We start from the raw sequence: 16,816 nt of genomic DNA, 5'->3' as shown, positions 1-16,816 counted from the left end.
TAAACAGATCCGCTTTGCGGTCTGCTTTATATTAGTATTACAAGGCCTCGCCCGGTGAAAACCCGAAACACAGCTGTCTGTGACTCTCCTAGCCGTGCGCGTTTTGACAAGCTGCTGAGCAGATTGCCCGTGACTATTCCGTTTTCCCCTAGTCATCGTTTGCGCAACTATCACCCCCTTTTGCGTGGGAGAACGAAGGCAAAGAGACTCATCGGCCCGTCACTGTTCCACCACACTTTTTAAAAGGCGCTCAACGCGGCGACGATTTATTTCAGCGGTGTGCTGACGTCAAACGTAGTCACCAGAACAGTGTGTTTGAACGGCAGTTTATAATATGAATAATACCCAACAGTTAAGTGTATATATACTTTTCCAAGTAATTCCCCTGTTGGGGAATGACGACGAGAGGCGCGGTTTGGTGGGCAAATGATAGCGAATGACTATTTGCCATCTGCTCGATTCGTCACTATATAGTTTAGAAACACGGGTCCTGTTGAATAAGCATTTCAGGCTCAGGATATGTGTAGGATATTGGCGTTATACTAGTCGGCTATATTCCATTTTTATGGATCGCTTAAAATGCGATGTTATTTCATGACCAAAACCGAATGCGCTGGGCTCGTCCTGTTGCACATCAAACGGGCCTTTTAAAATATCCCACCTTTTGTCCGCACAAGTATTTATAGAAAGCGAATGGCAGACGTGAATTTTTTTATATGCCTTTGTGTCATGGAGTGCCGACTTCAAGTAGTACCGAACGTTCCTCATTACACGTGGAAGCGATAAAACGAAGTTACAACGAGATGACTGGGTAGAAATTCATGAACTTGGTGGTGGTGTTGCTGGTTTGCAGTTTTAATCAATTCCGAACAGAGAGAGCTAGAGAGAGAGAGAAAAAAAAGGAGCCGTCGGTTTTTAGCGTACTCGGAAAACGCTCCTAGCAGCTACAAGCGACCGGACTCCCCGGGTGGTTGTTGCGCAAAGAGAGCCAAAAAGAGCATTGGCTTCGCTTCGTCGGTGTGATACGTATTTTTAGATCTTATATTTCACGGGCTTCGTGTACAATTCAACACGTTTTCCATGACCGCCGTATGCCATATGATGGCCATAGTATTTCTTAATGGTCATCTGCTCTCATGTTGTAAAGTTACATTTTTAAAATAGTACATTATACAGCAACAATTATTTTTATTTTTTTTATTCTAAGAAGTAAATAAAATAAACATTTCCTATACGGCCAACCGTCAATCCCTCGACCTTTATTCCGGCCATATATTACGTAGCCGACGTAGGTGTAAATACATAAATATGCTAAGCAAGTAGCCGGAAGGGCGAAACGGAACCTTTCATACTTACCGCCACTCGGAACTAGTCCACACATTCGCGGGAAATCATAATATCGAAGAAATGGGGGAAAGGTCAGATTTTAACATTTTTGCCCTTTTGGTAACAGCGGTTGTTACTCCCCATATAACATTAAAAATAGTCCAACAAAGGAGAAGGATGAAGACCAAATGTTATGCATCCTCCCCCCTGCAGTTCTAACAACGAGTCCGTACAGCTATAGAGAGAGGGTTGAGAGGCATTTGAGAACGATGAAAAGCGTCGCTACGAAAAATTAGCGAAGGGAAAATAATTGTAGTGACGCAACACTAATTCAGCAGGTTCGCCTGCGTTTGACGTCATCCATAGCAGACGGCAGACTATGAGCTATGACACTTTGCCATTTTCCCACGTATAGGGCGGGTGGATTTTGATTTGATTGGACGTTATGGTTTACCATAAAGCCAATAATCGGTCACTGGTTTGGTCGTAGCTCATAAAACGCTGCCAGACAAGAGGGAAAATAATGTTCTGTATAAATATACAAGTGACCTCATTTCCCCCTATTTTTAAGAGACGCACTTATCGTATAATCCAGCATCACCCTAACAAGAGGGAGTTCATGAAGGTTGATTTATTATTTATGCTGCCATACGTAGAGAACGATTCATTTTCGGGAAGTTCAGACAGGACGCTCAGCGCGCTCTGCAACTGTTTCGTCTGCCACACGACAGCTTTCGTGAAATCTAGGTCCAATCTAAGCCCTTTAGCGAATAGAAAGTCCTCAAAGGGACCTTAAAACCGTGGTGGCATTATTCGATATTCGACGGTCAAATCCTTCATCCGGTTCACACACACACAAAAAGAAAACAGTTAAAAAGAACCAAAATAGCTCAAGAAAAGAGAGATCATGGGGTAAATGTCGTCGATTCCGTTCAATTTGAGGTTGGTCGGATTTGAGGTCGGCTGCATTTGTTTTTGTGATTCAAGATCTCGAACATTCTCAATGACTTGATATATACCACCACTCCTCCCCCGACCTATCTGGTTGTGTAGAAGTCGTTGATTCGATTAGCCTGCTGCTCGTGAGTTGCGGTTCATCGTCTCTGCGCATTTCGTCTACCAATTTCGTGCCATTTGCGTCACAGTTTCCCGTCACGAGATATGAGAACGGAAGGTTATACAATCTCATGTCCTTCTCAATCGATTCTAAATGCATAAAATATCATGCGCTCTTCTGAGAATCAGAGAAATTTCCATGGCATAGTAATACGAGTTGGTTGTATTAGGTAATGCGTGATATGTATATGCCTGTTCCCTTTCAATGTCGAATAAAATGGTCAATTTTATCTTGTTATTTCTATTATACAAAAACGATGTCGCAATACTTTCATGCTAGTAATTGCCGTTATTTACTGTTATTCTCTATTTCTTCTTTCAGTCGGTGAGCAAAACCCGTTCGGCTGACTTAACCGTTTCTGCTGGTCCTAACGAAGTTTTCAGCAGTAGCGTCGACGATGCGTCGTCTGGGGCCATAGCCAGCAGGAGAACTCGACTGTAAGTTTATCAAATTACTCATAATTATTCTTATATAACTAGTTATCTATTCTACGTCTCAAAGAAGTCATACAGAGAAAAGTTTTATGTGACCCTTACAAAAATTGCGCATCAACTTTTTAAAAGTTAAGTTACCACCAGTCAAACCGCTAAGTCCTAAACCAGTTCCAAACAGCAGGATTCAAGGAAAAAATTAAAACTAAAGCTTTAAATTACGTCAAGAAATTTACGGGAATTTACGGCTGGTGGAGAGCGTGTGGTCTCCTATTAGTGACAAGTAGTCCGAAGTAGTCCTCCTAAAAAAATGTATTACTCCCATCTACTACTCGATATTTATAGTCGAAGTTTGTCGTGTAGGTGCGGAAGCCAATATCTTCGCCTCATGTTGCCAGGATGTCGGAGATTTCTAAAAGCCATGGCACGTGCAGTCGATATAAAAGTTACAAATATAATTTGTTCGCGGAACACTATGGAATGATCGTCGAAAGGTGGCAAGGGCCGAGGAGTCATTGACATGCGACCAGAGGCTCACGTTTTCGGTGTAGTTACCACGACAACGAATGTGGCACGGCAGGCCATTTTTCGGTTATTCACACTCTTCTGTTTGATTAGGAATGGACGATTCCATTATTATTATTTCCAAACTCGCGTTGCTAACGGGAAATCATTCATTGTTTTATATTGGATTTCAGGGTACAATAGATCCGGTGGGGACTATATAGCTTTTAATTAAAAGTTGAATTCTGTGAAGAAGCAAGCCACGGGTGAAAAAGAAAAAGTGACAGCTATAGCTCGGATGACGAGAATCACTTAAATACAACTTGACATTTGACAGATTATCATTAGAATGAATTAATGAAAAACTAATGATAACAAGGAAGTTTTGTTCAGTTGTTTGTATAGAAGACACGCCAACAACATACAAACAACATTATCGCCAATCCATTTTTGAATTATTCAAACGCCTACATTCCTGTTCTAAAAAAAATCGATTTCAATAATTCGTGCGGAAACTGCTGAAGGGAAAAGTGTAAAGAAAAAATGAATTAACGAGCTTCGACTTCCTTCTTATATGGTGTATCCGGGTGACGTGATGGCGACTACTACCTTTTGCGCGAGTTTTTCTGTAGCAATAGCACGCAGTCACAGATTCACGCATAGAACAAATGTGCTTAGCCTGCACAATTCTATTCCAATTCGTCAGGAAGCTATTGAAAATCAAACGTGACAAAAATTAATGAATCATCTACATCCGCTTTAACGGCACATCCTGTTTGCAAGTACCAAACAAGCCGTTGTCAGTATACTTTCCAGCGAATCCTGGAGACAAGACTATATTCCGGTAGCTAGAACTTCGCATGTCCAAACAAACGTGGGACGTGCTGATAATGACAACTATTTGCGCATAATCCTATTGCGCAAAAACAATCCACGTCGTTTATAGTAGCAGCTTTGGAAAAACTACGGTGTGTCGAAAAAAATATTGAACAAATTAGACGAGTCATTGTCTCTTCGAACGCATAGTTTGTCTTTTTTGAAAAGGTAATTGACGTCATCTTTGTACGAGAAAGAAACGTTTTCTATTTTCGAATGATTATGGGAACAATTCGTGAAAGTGCAATGAACGGCCAGCAGTGTGGAAACTTCATAGAAGAACGATGTTTCCGCATGTCAGCCAAGTGAATCGAACAGCCGATTTTTTCCTCTCAGTTGACCAGCTCAAAAAACCCTATTTTTGGACACAATAAAACGCATTTTTCAACGAAACGAAACACTCGTTCATCCGAAATGTTACCGGGATACAATTGCCCAAGTGCAATAAGTTTTGTTGGAAACTACGTGCGTACCTCTTATTGCGTCGTGAATTGTGTCTTATAGCCAAGACTATAAAGAAATCGGATTATCTAAACATTATAGGCAGCAATCACGCGTTGGCGAAAGAGAAACGTGGGAATCATCACTTGACGCTGTTGTTTCGAGCATATTAGAAATTGCGGGAAACAGGTGTTCCATATGAATTCCACAATAACTATCAGATGAAATAGCTCAGGCTGCTCAGCTCATTGCGCAATAAAATTGAAAAAATTTCACCACGGGCCTATAGCTGTTCTCTACCGTTAACACAAATTTAAAGAAACTTACCTTTGCTTAATTTTCCGTAAATAGTACAATCGAAAGCTTGCAAGGAGCGATTGTGCGGATCCGGACATAATGGTTGAACGAGAAACTTACGTGCGTGGGACTTCATCTTTGTGTTATTGCATCTTCAACGGCTGCCGCTTCCTCGGATGCAGCGGACGACGGTTGGTGTGGCAAAGCAATTCACGCACGTAGTACGCCGTGGTGCAGCGCACACGGTTTTCTATGATAGCTAACTTTTTTTTCAAAATTATTCCCCGTACGGAAATAAGAAGTTTTTGACTACATTGATTTGGTTTCTTGTTGTTCAAACCGTCCAGCAACCGAGAAACAACTGCCGTAACAAATATTATTTCTGGCCCACTTATTGCGCTTTTCAGTTGTCCTCAAGACACGAATTTCGCATCATCCATGACCGAATTATCAGTGCATGTAAGGTAATGAAGCGCGTCTTGCATCAGCATTTATTTCTATTGCTTGTCTCGACTCTCTCCAGTCTCTTGAGATATTCAAGTTCATGGTATAACCTTGCGTGTTATACGGAAACTTATCCCATAACAAGATAGGATCGATCCGTTTACTCTTAGATAAAAGAACACGTACCGATATTGTGTTTACCGCCAAGATGTGACACGAGATGTTGTGATGTTTACTTGGGAGAGCTCGTGTTAGCCGACCGCCTACCGGTACTCAACTTTCGGACGGATTACGAAGGTGTTTAATGCACTGAACGCTCTGCGACGGCAACTATTGACTTTCCGGCTGATGGTGTATAATGTACCTCTAGGGAGCTGATTGTCAACGACAAGAACCTTGAAAACTGTTGGCCCACGTGCTCACTAGACGTTATGAAAACGCGATCAAAATTGGTCCCTTCAAAACTTACCGCATCGTCTTCCTTTGCAAAATTTCAATATCCGGAGCAGTGTTTCAAAGTCAAGATGCAAATACGCGCGCGATCGACGGTTGCGCATCAAAGCGAGGAAATGACATTGAAATCAACTGAAAAGAAGATGAAAGAGCAAAACGTGAAAACGTCATCAGCCGAGGATCTGGGCTGGGGCATGATGCGTGATTAATTTACTTTCCAATCGCACATATTATGCCATGCCATATATACGTTTCTGAGTGAACTAATTTATTTCGTGGATATTAAAGGCCACCCACCAGTTCAAAAAGATATGGGCGGAATTGATCGATTCAAAAGTCGCGTCTTGGATGTGAATGCTGGATGTCACGAAAACTGGGCATTCGACGTCGTACACGAGCGACAGACTCACGTGCCAGTTGCTGGCCAGTTGGTTTGATTCGTACGGAGGTATTGAACGACGTCGGCTCGTGCATTTCCTAGGAGCCACACACCTACACCGCGGGCCGTCTTTTTTTATCAAGGGTTTCCGTTTTGAATGAGACGGATGCGGAGTTGCCTAGTGACTTGTTTCCCGGATTCACGCGCGATGTTGACTCGATCAGTTAACGAATTCAACGGAACCAAAAACTTTGCGCGCTCGCACATAGCGCGCGATGTGTCTTGATTATTGACCAAGTATTTCTGTTTGATCACTTATTTTCTAAGCGCGTCCAATGACATTTATTCCTAAGACAAATCACACCAACAAACTCTATTTCAAAAAGACCGAGTCGAGATTGGCTGCCGGTGAAACAGGAAAATTCACTCACGCCTTGACTCGAAACAGGATCGAAATAAAACAAACAGTTGAAGCTGCGCACGCAACTCGGCGGTCGAAAAAATATATTGCCAGGTCTGACCAGATGGCGTTACGGTATTCCCCCTGGCTCTCCTTCGCACTCCTACTCTGCACACGCTGAGATATAAACTGAGCGGGACTGCCTTAGAGCCTCCAGACTTTCTTCTACCTGTGTCAGGTGCACTAGTGAACTCGTTCGTCCCTCGTCTCTTTCTCTCTCGTCGTTTCTAGTTGTTTTTAAAATAGCCAAAAGTGAATTCGATTCATTTAGGAGCCCAATTTTTATTTTTGAAACCATTTCACTTATTTTGCGTCTTTGCCGGAAGATGATCCACACCGTCCGAGACATTCACCATCGCGGCGAATCTTTGCGCAACACTAAAAACGTTTTGGAATCGTTGAATCTGACGTTGGCTGGTGCCACTAAAAAGCCAACCCTCAGCATCAACGAAAACAATCAACAAAACAACAAATTCTTTTTCCAGTATTTCAAGCGGTCAGTTCCATTATCCCCCCCTCTATATAAGTGAAAAGGCTATTGTGATTGGCTGTAGTTTCAAAGATTTTCGATTTGACTGGCAATTAGAATTAATCATTTCATTTTTTGAATTGACTGTTGACAGATCCGAAATGCGACTTCGCCTAGGATTTCTACGCCGGAGGAGTACGGAATCCTCGTTATCGGCTCGACCGCCGCCGGAAGAGGCTCAAAAATGGGCGGAATCATTCTCGGCCCTAATGGCATCAAAATGTAAGTCATTCATCCCCATCACATCCGTTGTGTATAACTAGTTGCGTTGTATAGTTATTATTGCGCGCTACAACCGAATCGATACTTTTCCCTTGCGCTTATTTATTATGATTGACAAGTAGCGCCCACGTATTTACAACGTTGCCACTCGTGATATTTTCAGAGTAGTTGGAACAACAACAACAGCTACCTTGGCTAGCTTCCTTCTCGTTTCTCTTTTGTTTTTTCTCTCCCGCCTTGTCTTTTCCGGTGTTTTTTTTTCTATGAAAAAGGAAACTTGTATTTTGAGGAAGCAAAAGGACGGCCAGAGATAGGGATGGGTCCAGGTGTGCGCGGACGGGAGTGGCCGCCGTTCACACACGCCCGCCCGCTCCAAGGCCGTTAGGAAAAAAACACTGCTTTTGGTGAATGAGAGAGAGAGATGCCGAGGGCCTTGAGAGCCAAAGTCTGTGGCATTCAATCATGTCAAAGACGGAAAGGAAGGAAATAAACGAAAAAAACACTACCAAGGGACAGACGGCCAAAAACAAGCGAGGCGCATTCATCCATTTCGATTGCAGCCGCGGCCATTTGTTACGTTCGTTTTTTTTATATACGCTTGACCATATTCGTTTTTATTATCTTTCGGGTTTCCGAGGAGGATTTTTTTTATTAGACTTTCATTATTTTGACATATACGATGATATAATAGCTCCCGCTGATTCTTCATTCGCTTTTCTACTTCCCATGTTTAGTTTTTTTTTACTTTCATGATTTGCTGACCATTCATCATCTTCTTTTCTCATCGCATTATTTCCTTCTTTTGACATTACGTAATTTAGTCTCCGCTGGATCTGACCTTCCAGCGACCGGCTAGGGAATTGCTGAGGCCAATCATTTGCATCGATTTTAGATTCATTCAAGAGTTTCCCAAAATAAACCAGCAAGATGTTTTCGCTTCCTTTGTAAACTTGCGACTACAGCTCCTTTTTTTATTCTTTCTACATGGAAGCGATCAATTGAATCGCCTTATTTACGGTCGTCTTACTTCCCTCACTACATCATAATCGACTCGCAGTGAAATGGAGAGGGGCAGTGGCTAAATTTAGAAACCCGGGACACAAGTTTGGAGAGTCTATACCTATCGGTTGACTTTATTTTCAAAAAATAGTGGTCGTTCCCCGCGTGAAATGAGCACCTGCGTAAATCCTATGACGTCAACTCCCTGTTGTCCTGGTCACCCCTTTCTCCCTGTCGCTCGCATGAATAGGTAACCTTTCCATCGCCCATTTATTTCGGGGCATCAAGTAAACTCGATGTTACCTGTACCCATTCATCCCACGCTTGTTGAATGATAGGGCAGCATATGAGCGCATCACTTCATTGACTGCAATTGAATTCGCCTCGATATCGATCGAGAATTCCCATCGCTTTGACCATCAGACGGCTGATGGCGTCCAATTTCATATACAATTAACTCCGGTGGCGTCACTGGAAATCGAATCAATTTCTATATAGAAGCTGCTGGATGCGCTTGACATTTTCTGAAGAGTGCTGTGTTTTGTTATTTTTTTTGTTTGTTTCAGCAGTCCGACGTCGTTTGATCGAATTTAGCGCACCGTGAAATGTAACGAACGTGACGAGAGTGCTGGCGGTTGTCTCGAGACAATGATGAGAAACCTGGTTTCTTCGGAAAGGGCAGTAGAGCACATCGGCAATGTTGTTATCCAAACTGGTGAGCGCTCTGTTGAGAAGTGACGACGAAAGAGACGCGGAAACAAAGGTGAAGATGTGCAAGTCATAATAGCTCTACGGTCGTGGACATGTGGAGCTCCGACGACGTCAGAGCCCGTTTCTCTAGAACCGGCTTTCTATGCAACACCTGGACAGATCCGGATACGACCTCATTTTCTGTCCCTGCGCAGCAGATAGGGCTATATATATATGACTATCGCAGGGAAGACTTGCTGTGCAGCTGTGTGTTTAGCGAGTGGCTGCATTTTTTGACGTGTACCGCTTTCTCTTTTTTTTTTGAGAATGTTATTTTTCTCATCCGGGTAACTCGGCAGGGTTCTTGAACCCGCCAATCTCTCGATTTATTAATGGCAGAGCTAGCTAAACGATTGGATCTTTTTTTTCAGTATATTCAGCGTCGTAGTTTGACTTATTCCATTATTGCCGTTCTTCCCACTTTTATTTTTGGCTTCTGAAGAAAAACTTTTTCGACATTTGTCAGCTTTTAGATAATGCAGAGTTCTTGGTAAATTGAGCAGATGTTTCTCGTCAGGAGTCCCTGTAATCATGCGTAAAAATACGCACGCACGTTTCACAGAGTGTGAATACTGAATGGTCTACGCCCCTAGTTTAAATATTCATGCGTCCTTCTTTCGCCTTTCCCAACGGAAACCAGACAGGTGAATAACAAGTGGACAGCTTAAAAAAAAAAAAACTTTGAACGAAACAAAGTCCTTCTAATAGTGGCATTGTCAACTGCCAAGCGCAAAGAAAGGAAATAACCGTATGATGACGGCTCTATTCAGTTGGATATTATATTATTCGCCAGGCTGTCTCACTTATTTACTGTCCACAGGCGTTTGCCTCCCTTTTGCCTTTTCACGTCAATGAAAATGTTGACGGCCAAAGTCCACCCGACAGATTTCTGAGTATTTTCTTGATTCTATAACCGCGGCGAGGCCCTTTTTTTCTCGAAAATCTTAGAATCCAAAAGTATATCCGCAATTTCGCATGACAGAACGCATATTATTGATGGAGGCCATCGTTATTAATCTGCAAATTTGATTTCGTGTCCGTTCAGATGGAGCCGCCCTTTACCGCGCCTTTTTACTCCGTGAATTCAGCAACGAGAACCTGGAATTCTGGCTGGCCTGCGAAGAGTACAAGAACTCCAAACCGCAGAAGCTTTCCGCCAGAGCCCAAAAGATCTACAATGACTTCGTGGCCGTCCAAGCAACCAAAGAAGTACGTTTCTCTCAAATCTTGGCCTACTACTCCACTTTTCCTTGTGCGTTTCCTTCATTCCCTGATGAAATAGACAATTTCCCAGTCGTTCTTAATTGGTTCAAGGATAAATGATGACCGCAACGACTAACCCACTCTCCTCCTATCTGTTTTGTTGCCGTTCCATAGGTCAATTTGGATGCCGAGACGAGACTCATCACCCTGACCAATGTCCAGTCAAATAATCCAGACTTGCACGCGTTCGACCGCGCCCAGCGACGAATCCAGCACATGATGGAGCGCGACTCTTATTTGCGTTTCCTCCAGTCGGAACTTTATCTTGAACTCGTCCACCCGGAACGCTATCCAGCGTCGGCATCTTCCGTCGACGTTTCCGACAAGTCATCGTCAGCTCCGTGAAAAAAACAAACCCAGAAAACAAAAAAAAAAAAACAAAAAAAAAAAAAACCGGGAACCAAAACAAACATACGGAACGCTTTAGAGGCTATACGATGGAAACTTTCGGAGCCGATGCAAGAAAAAAGAAAAAAAGGAAATTGGATTTTTTTTTCTGTCTTTCGGGTTTCGCCACTTTGACGTCGTCGTCCGTCACGTTCTATTTTGGAATCGTATCTTCTCACGACAGAGCTGTACTGTGATATTACTGCTCCCCCCTCACCCAACCCGATTTTGTTGTTGTTGTTGTTTATCCTTTTTTTTCTTTTCGTGTATTTCATGGTTCTCTCTCTTTTCATTTCTCCTCTCACACATATTTATTTACTGGAAAGGAAAACACAGCGCGGTGTCCGGTAATGTACATAAAAGACAGACATATTATGGCAGTTTTCCTCTTTGACCGCCGCTGCCCCGACCCTAAAAGAAAATTCCCCTTTGACCAAAGGGGGGAAAAACCAAAAACCTTCGGCCAACAAAGTTTTCTTTTTTTAAATTTTAATTATTATTATTCAAAATTTTTGGTCTTCTCAAAAACACCACTTGCGAAAGATTTCTCTTTCTAAAAAAAGAAAAATCTATATTACATCCGCAAGTGAAAAAAGACACACGGAGAAAGTGCGGGGGAAAAAATAGGGAAAAGAAAAAATCGATTGAAAAAAAAAAAGAAAAAGAGTCCGGATTTCCGGATAGATCTCCTGTTTTCGTCACTTGAACGCCGACTCTATCTCTCGCTCCCGATTTTTGTTTTCTAAAAACCGATTGAGCTCTCTCCCCTCCCTTCCCTCTCTCTCTCTCCTATTGTGCTGCAGCTCCTGGAGTGGGTAGCGTCCGGTGACGTCACTTGAGCACCATACGCAGTGCTGCCGTGTCGCGTGTGCTGTTATACTGCATCCGTCTTTTACCATATGACATAATATCAAATGCTTTTGCTTTTGTATTATAACCATATAATTTGTGTCCGGTCGTCGAATGAATTTTTATAGGGCACCATTCCGCGATGTCGTTATAACTAGTCGTCTCTCTCTCTCACTACCAGCCAACCAAAACATCATTTTCTCGCCAATATCTCTCTCTCTTTTGTCTTTATTTATTCATTGATGATACAAAAGAGAAGTGGATATAATTTCATGTTAATTAATTATCACCTCCCCCCAGTTCTAAACTATGTTAGCATATAACTATATATAACTCTGATGTGTCTTCTTTTTTGGCTCTCTTTTTTCGTTTTTTCTAGTCTGATGAAATGTGTTTTGTTTTTCTACCACAATTTGATACGGAAAACGATACACTGGATCCCCTTGATCGGTTTATTCGTGGCATTTGATACATATGATTCGAAAAAACAAATGAATAAATATATCTATTATAAATGCATCCACTGTTCTACCGAGTCGGTTCTCTCTATATACATTACATACATACATATACAAATAACATCCGCCGCCCACTATAAGGCGTTGTTGCGGAATGAATGGGCCAGCTATTACTCCCATGGCGCTATTGTGCCGAGATAATAAGAGACGGGCCATCATCAGTGCTGAAACAGTTGGAGAGTCGCTGTCCTTGGATGCTGCCAGTCTCCCACGGTCTGCTGCTGCTGCTGGCGATATCGATCGCGCAGCATCTTGCAGTAATTCGTGAGCGACGCCTTGGTTTTTCTGCTCAGTTGATTACAACGACGTCGAGCATCACAGCCTGCTGCGTGCTGCTCCCGCAGCGATCCTTGAATCATTTTGGCTAATAACCAAGCGCAAACAACATTCGAAATGTGGGTCGAGGTTGTATTCCTTGTAATAATGCGATCGAATTACACTGTTCGTTTAGAGCGCTATTCTTTCAAATCCATGGCGAACTGCTTGCGATAGTTGTAACTATAGTCTCTCCCGGACATCCGACATATATATATCTACCTATCTACTTTGGAAACGTGAGCAGTAAATTCACGAGTGGAAGCGACGTCACGCTGTGTGGAACAACGCCAGACCAACGCCGAGTTGTTTTCTGTATTATGCACACACAATGATGATGATCGGGTCATCCGGTGCAGCCGGATATTTGGGGGAATAATAAGAAGAAGATGTTTCTATACTTTTTGTAATGAAGTCTAAGTCGTACAGTGCTTGGAGTACAAGCCACACGATGACCGGGGGCCCGTCAAGGAAAGCAGCGGCCGTGAATCACAGGGCGCGCATACTGTGCGGATTTGATGTGATGGAAAATCTCCTCCGCCCCCCCCCCCCCCCTTGTCATTTGTTTTATTTCGCGTTTTGGTTGCCCCGTTTCGCGCATGCTGGGGGGAAAAAGAAGCGACAGATATGGAAGACTAGCAAATAAATGCGGCGGAATTGACTGTGATGAACGTAGTGATAAGCGGATTATATGGCGCGTGCGGTGTGTGTGTGTGTGTAGCTGAAGGCCATCGAGGCCGTTTGCGGAGAGATGCCGGCCGCTTACACGTGTGCTTTCTCCTAAAGTAACAAGTTGGAAGTCTACTACATGGAAGCAATTTCAGCAGAGGCAATGGAGGACAGAGATATGCACCGAGACGGGTAGAAAATAAGACAAAAACAACATCATCTCACCCAATCGCAGGATAGTCTTTAAACATTTCGAGTAAATCGCATCCGCTTCCATCGCGGTTATCCACTTCCGGAGTTGGTTTCTTACATAAATTTCCCCGATATTACACCCCAAAGTTTTACGACCTTTTCTTCGCGTGGTGTATCTTTTAGATTTTGCACGGCATCGCATCAGTTCCCTCATCTTTCTTTACGGATGCAGCTGTTGGTAGTCAAACGTCTCATCTCTGCTGCTGCAGAGCGCGAGTAATATAGTCGATTCGTCTAAAGCACACCTATAACCTTCAAACTTCACGTCACGACATATAGCGAGACTACTGGCTCCTTCTTCGCAAGCATTTGACGTCGCGCGGGTTGGATAAAAGTGCGTCCTTCTTCCAACTTCTGCGAATTGAATTGACAGGCAATTAGACCTGATGTTTACGACGTTGAGGCGCATCTAGTTCCCATCTTTCTTGCTTTCCGTTATTGTTTTCTAAAATTTATACGATCTAAATGAGTCGGCTTCCACCGCCGTTTGGGGCCAGCCAATGAGCCTCATCGCCATCGCCACATAACATCGAACATGGAAACAGACAGATTTATTGCCAGAAGACGCCTGGGAAAAGTGGAAGTACTTGCATGCCGGCACACAGGTATACAGAGTCCGTCCGCGCTTGGTGATAATAAGTGAAGGTCAAAATCGTACCTGTACACACAAGTTCGAAGAAATGAGGTAAGTGAACTCGTGATATCCTTGTTTATCATTTGATCCTTTTCTTCTTCTCAGATGTCGAATGATATACGATGGATCGTGAATCGCCATGACGATGACAAGCCGATAGTTGCGACTGACCGAGAACAAAGTTGAAAACTGAAGGTTCCCCTCGCGGTGGTATCACTAGGCAGCGCCCAATACCATTTGAAGAAAAAAAAAAAAAGAGTTTCATCTCTTCTGGACAATATCGAATCAACGCGCTCATCCCAACATCCCGGAAAGAAGCGATAAGAACCGAAAATATAAAACTGGCTACTGAATTGCCTCAAAGGTGGAAAAGTCATCTTTGCCCGTCGTTGAAGCTACATTAAGCTAACGGCATTATAACTTCCGCTTTCCCGTTTATCGCCTTTGACATTGACATGAATTTGTGTTAAAAAAAAATAAATTGAAGAAAATTTGTTGATCACGTTTCCTTTTTTTTTTCATTCGGGAGGGATGTTGAAAGGACTAATTTAGGTACGTCGACATGAACACGCCCACACTCGATTTTTCCGACAAGAGGAGGATTCCAATTTCCAAGCCAATATTAAATATCCAGCGGGGGGAAAAAAGGCCTAACTGAATCATAGTATGCCACGTGAGAGTTCGGTCACGGTCACGCGTGCAGGCATATTACGTACTACTTCTAGCTAAAGTTCTAAATTGATATTTTTTAAACCTGCAAAGATGTATTATTTTTTGATCCGTCGAGCCGTTCATCATCGATTTGAGTGCCATTCTTAAGTGGAGATCGTGCGGTGTTAGTCGAGCGGACGCTGATCGTCCCACTGCTGCCATCACAAAGTGCCAGTAAATTGAAAAGCGATCAGACCTTTGGCGTTCACGTTTACTGGAATCACGTGAACGTTTCCAAGAATCAAGAAATTTAACATCCAGGGATAGGAATATTTCAAAATAATAGATCGGTTGTTCAATGGCCTAAAGGTGAATTCTATATTTACGTGTTGGCCTTCGCGTCGGCATCTACGCCGCAACGTATTCGACTAAGCTGCAGTATTTTAAAAAAGATGCATCTTTTATTTTTGAAAAAAAAAAAGAAGTTCGTTGAATTTTCTTTATTTTGATAATTATTTCTCGTGTCATCATCATTAGTCCGGATAATAATTTAAAAAAATTACCTTCGAAGGGCATTGGAATTTCTTAAATACGAAGAATAATCGACGATAATGTTTTGCACAAGTTTGATAATAACACGAAAGAGTGATCCATCCAATTAAAGGAAACGAACAAGTTTCTTTAATATGGAAAACCCCAGCGTGATTGTCGTTTGGTCTTGTTTCGCGTCTCCAACGCGACGAAATTTATGGCTTCTTCAAAGTCACATGCAACCGACTCGTGAACAATTGCTGACGCGGGCCTGCTCCAATAACTAACCCGTTTTTAATGGACGCACACATTTAGACTGCTCTCGCTCATGGAATAATAAATAAACAGTCTTTTAAGAAATACAACTTATAAAATAGAATTTTAATCAAAAGAAAAGAATTCCATATTTCTTTACTTGACAGGTTGGAAGGTCGTCTACGAAGAATAGGTCTTAATTCGTCTGAAAAATAATTGGAATGATAGCCAGAATTCGGCTTTGAAGCTATATTACCCATTTAATGCTGGGAGCTGTATAGCGGCGTTTTCCGCAAACATATCTTGTTGAATTCCAATAATCCAAATTTGGCTCAACCAAATAACCTCGCAAATAACAACTTAACACTAACATGATAAACATAAATGTTAACTGCTTGTGAAATGCGTGTTGTAAAACGCTACAGTATAAGAAATTGGAATAGAGCCAAAATGAAAAAAAAAAAAAGATTCTCTTTAAAGTGCAGAGAAAGAGAAAATGAAATGAACTTCAAAAGTCACTTCAATTACTTAGCCATCCCTTGTTTTCGCAAAGTTATTGTTGCTTCATTTATTTATATTGAAGGATTACCACTACATCGGATAAAAGCGAAACAGGGCGCAAATTTCAAATGGAAACCTTGACCTGTCGTGACCATCAGGAGGTACGCGATAAGACTTTGGTATGTAGTGGATTCAAATTGTCTCGAATGTGAACATTTACAGAATTTAACGGTTCAGTTACTTTGCAGAGCTGACGCCCTATTGTAACGAATGTTGAGGACGCAAATCAGGCGTTATAACAGTGCCGTGTGTGTGCAAGGACACCTTCTTCCGGTCCCCATCTGGTACGAAATGACACGCTACTTTTTTCATAACCGCCCAACAAGACGATAAAATCGGCTAGACATGCAGCTAGACAACGTTTTATTTCTGATGTTTCTCCCTTTTTTCTGTCTTCCATCACGCGTTGCCATCAAAGCAGAAATAATAATAGTGAATACATTTTCTTTTCAAGGTTGATTCGGGAGTGCAATTTAGATTAGCGTAATTGAGTACTCTTATGCGTGTCTTAGGGCAGTGCCATAAAACTGAGCATTTTTGGTGCGGGAGAATGTTGCGGAATATTTAGCGAATATATCTCAGAAAATTATTAAGGGATCTTATTGAAGTTGTTTCTGAGTAAAAACAATAAAATCTACTCAGACTTGTGACGTATCTTTTTCATTTTTAATAACAAACCAGTATTCGTCGATCTAAAAACAGA

The 16,816-nt window shown here is 42.3% G+C and overlaps 1 protein-coding gene across 3 annotated transcripts in view; it reads left to right on the top strand.

Annotated features, from left to right (window-relative positions):
* LOC124197928 overlaps positions 1 to 12,246 on the top strand; it is a 56,377-nt gene extending 44,131 nt beyond the window's left edge. For all 3 annotated transcript variants that reach the window (XM_046593512.1, XM_046593519.1, XM_046593527.1), the window contains exons 29-32: positions 2,765 to 2,880; positions 7,352 to 7,479; positions 10,274 to 10,437; positions 10,606 to 12,246. In XM_046593512.1, the coding sequence (XP_046449468.1) occupies positions 2,765 to 2,880; positions 7,352 to 7,479; positions 10,274 to 10,437; positions 10,606 to 10,836 (639 nt within the window). In that variant the 3' untranslated portion in view covers positions 10,837 to 12,246. The remainder of the gene's footprint in view (positions 1 to 2,764; positions 2,881 to 7,351; positions 7,480 to 10,273; positions 10,438 to 10,605) is intronic.
* The last annotated feature ends 4,570 nt before the right edge of the window (positions 12,247 to 16,816 follow it).

The sequence above is a fragment of the Daphnia pulex genome, chromosome 1, assembly GCF_021134715.1.
Source record: "Daphnia pulex isolate KAP4 chromosome 1, ASM2113471v1".
Classification (NCBI taxonomy): domain Eukaryota; kingdom Metazoa; phylum Arthropoda; class Branchiopoda; order Diplostraca; family Daphniidae; genus Daphnia; species Daphnia pulex.
The sequence above is the reverse complement of the archived record's forward strand: the minus strand, read 5'-3'. Positions and strand labels throughout refer to the sequence as shown.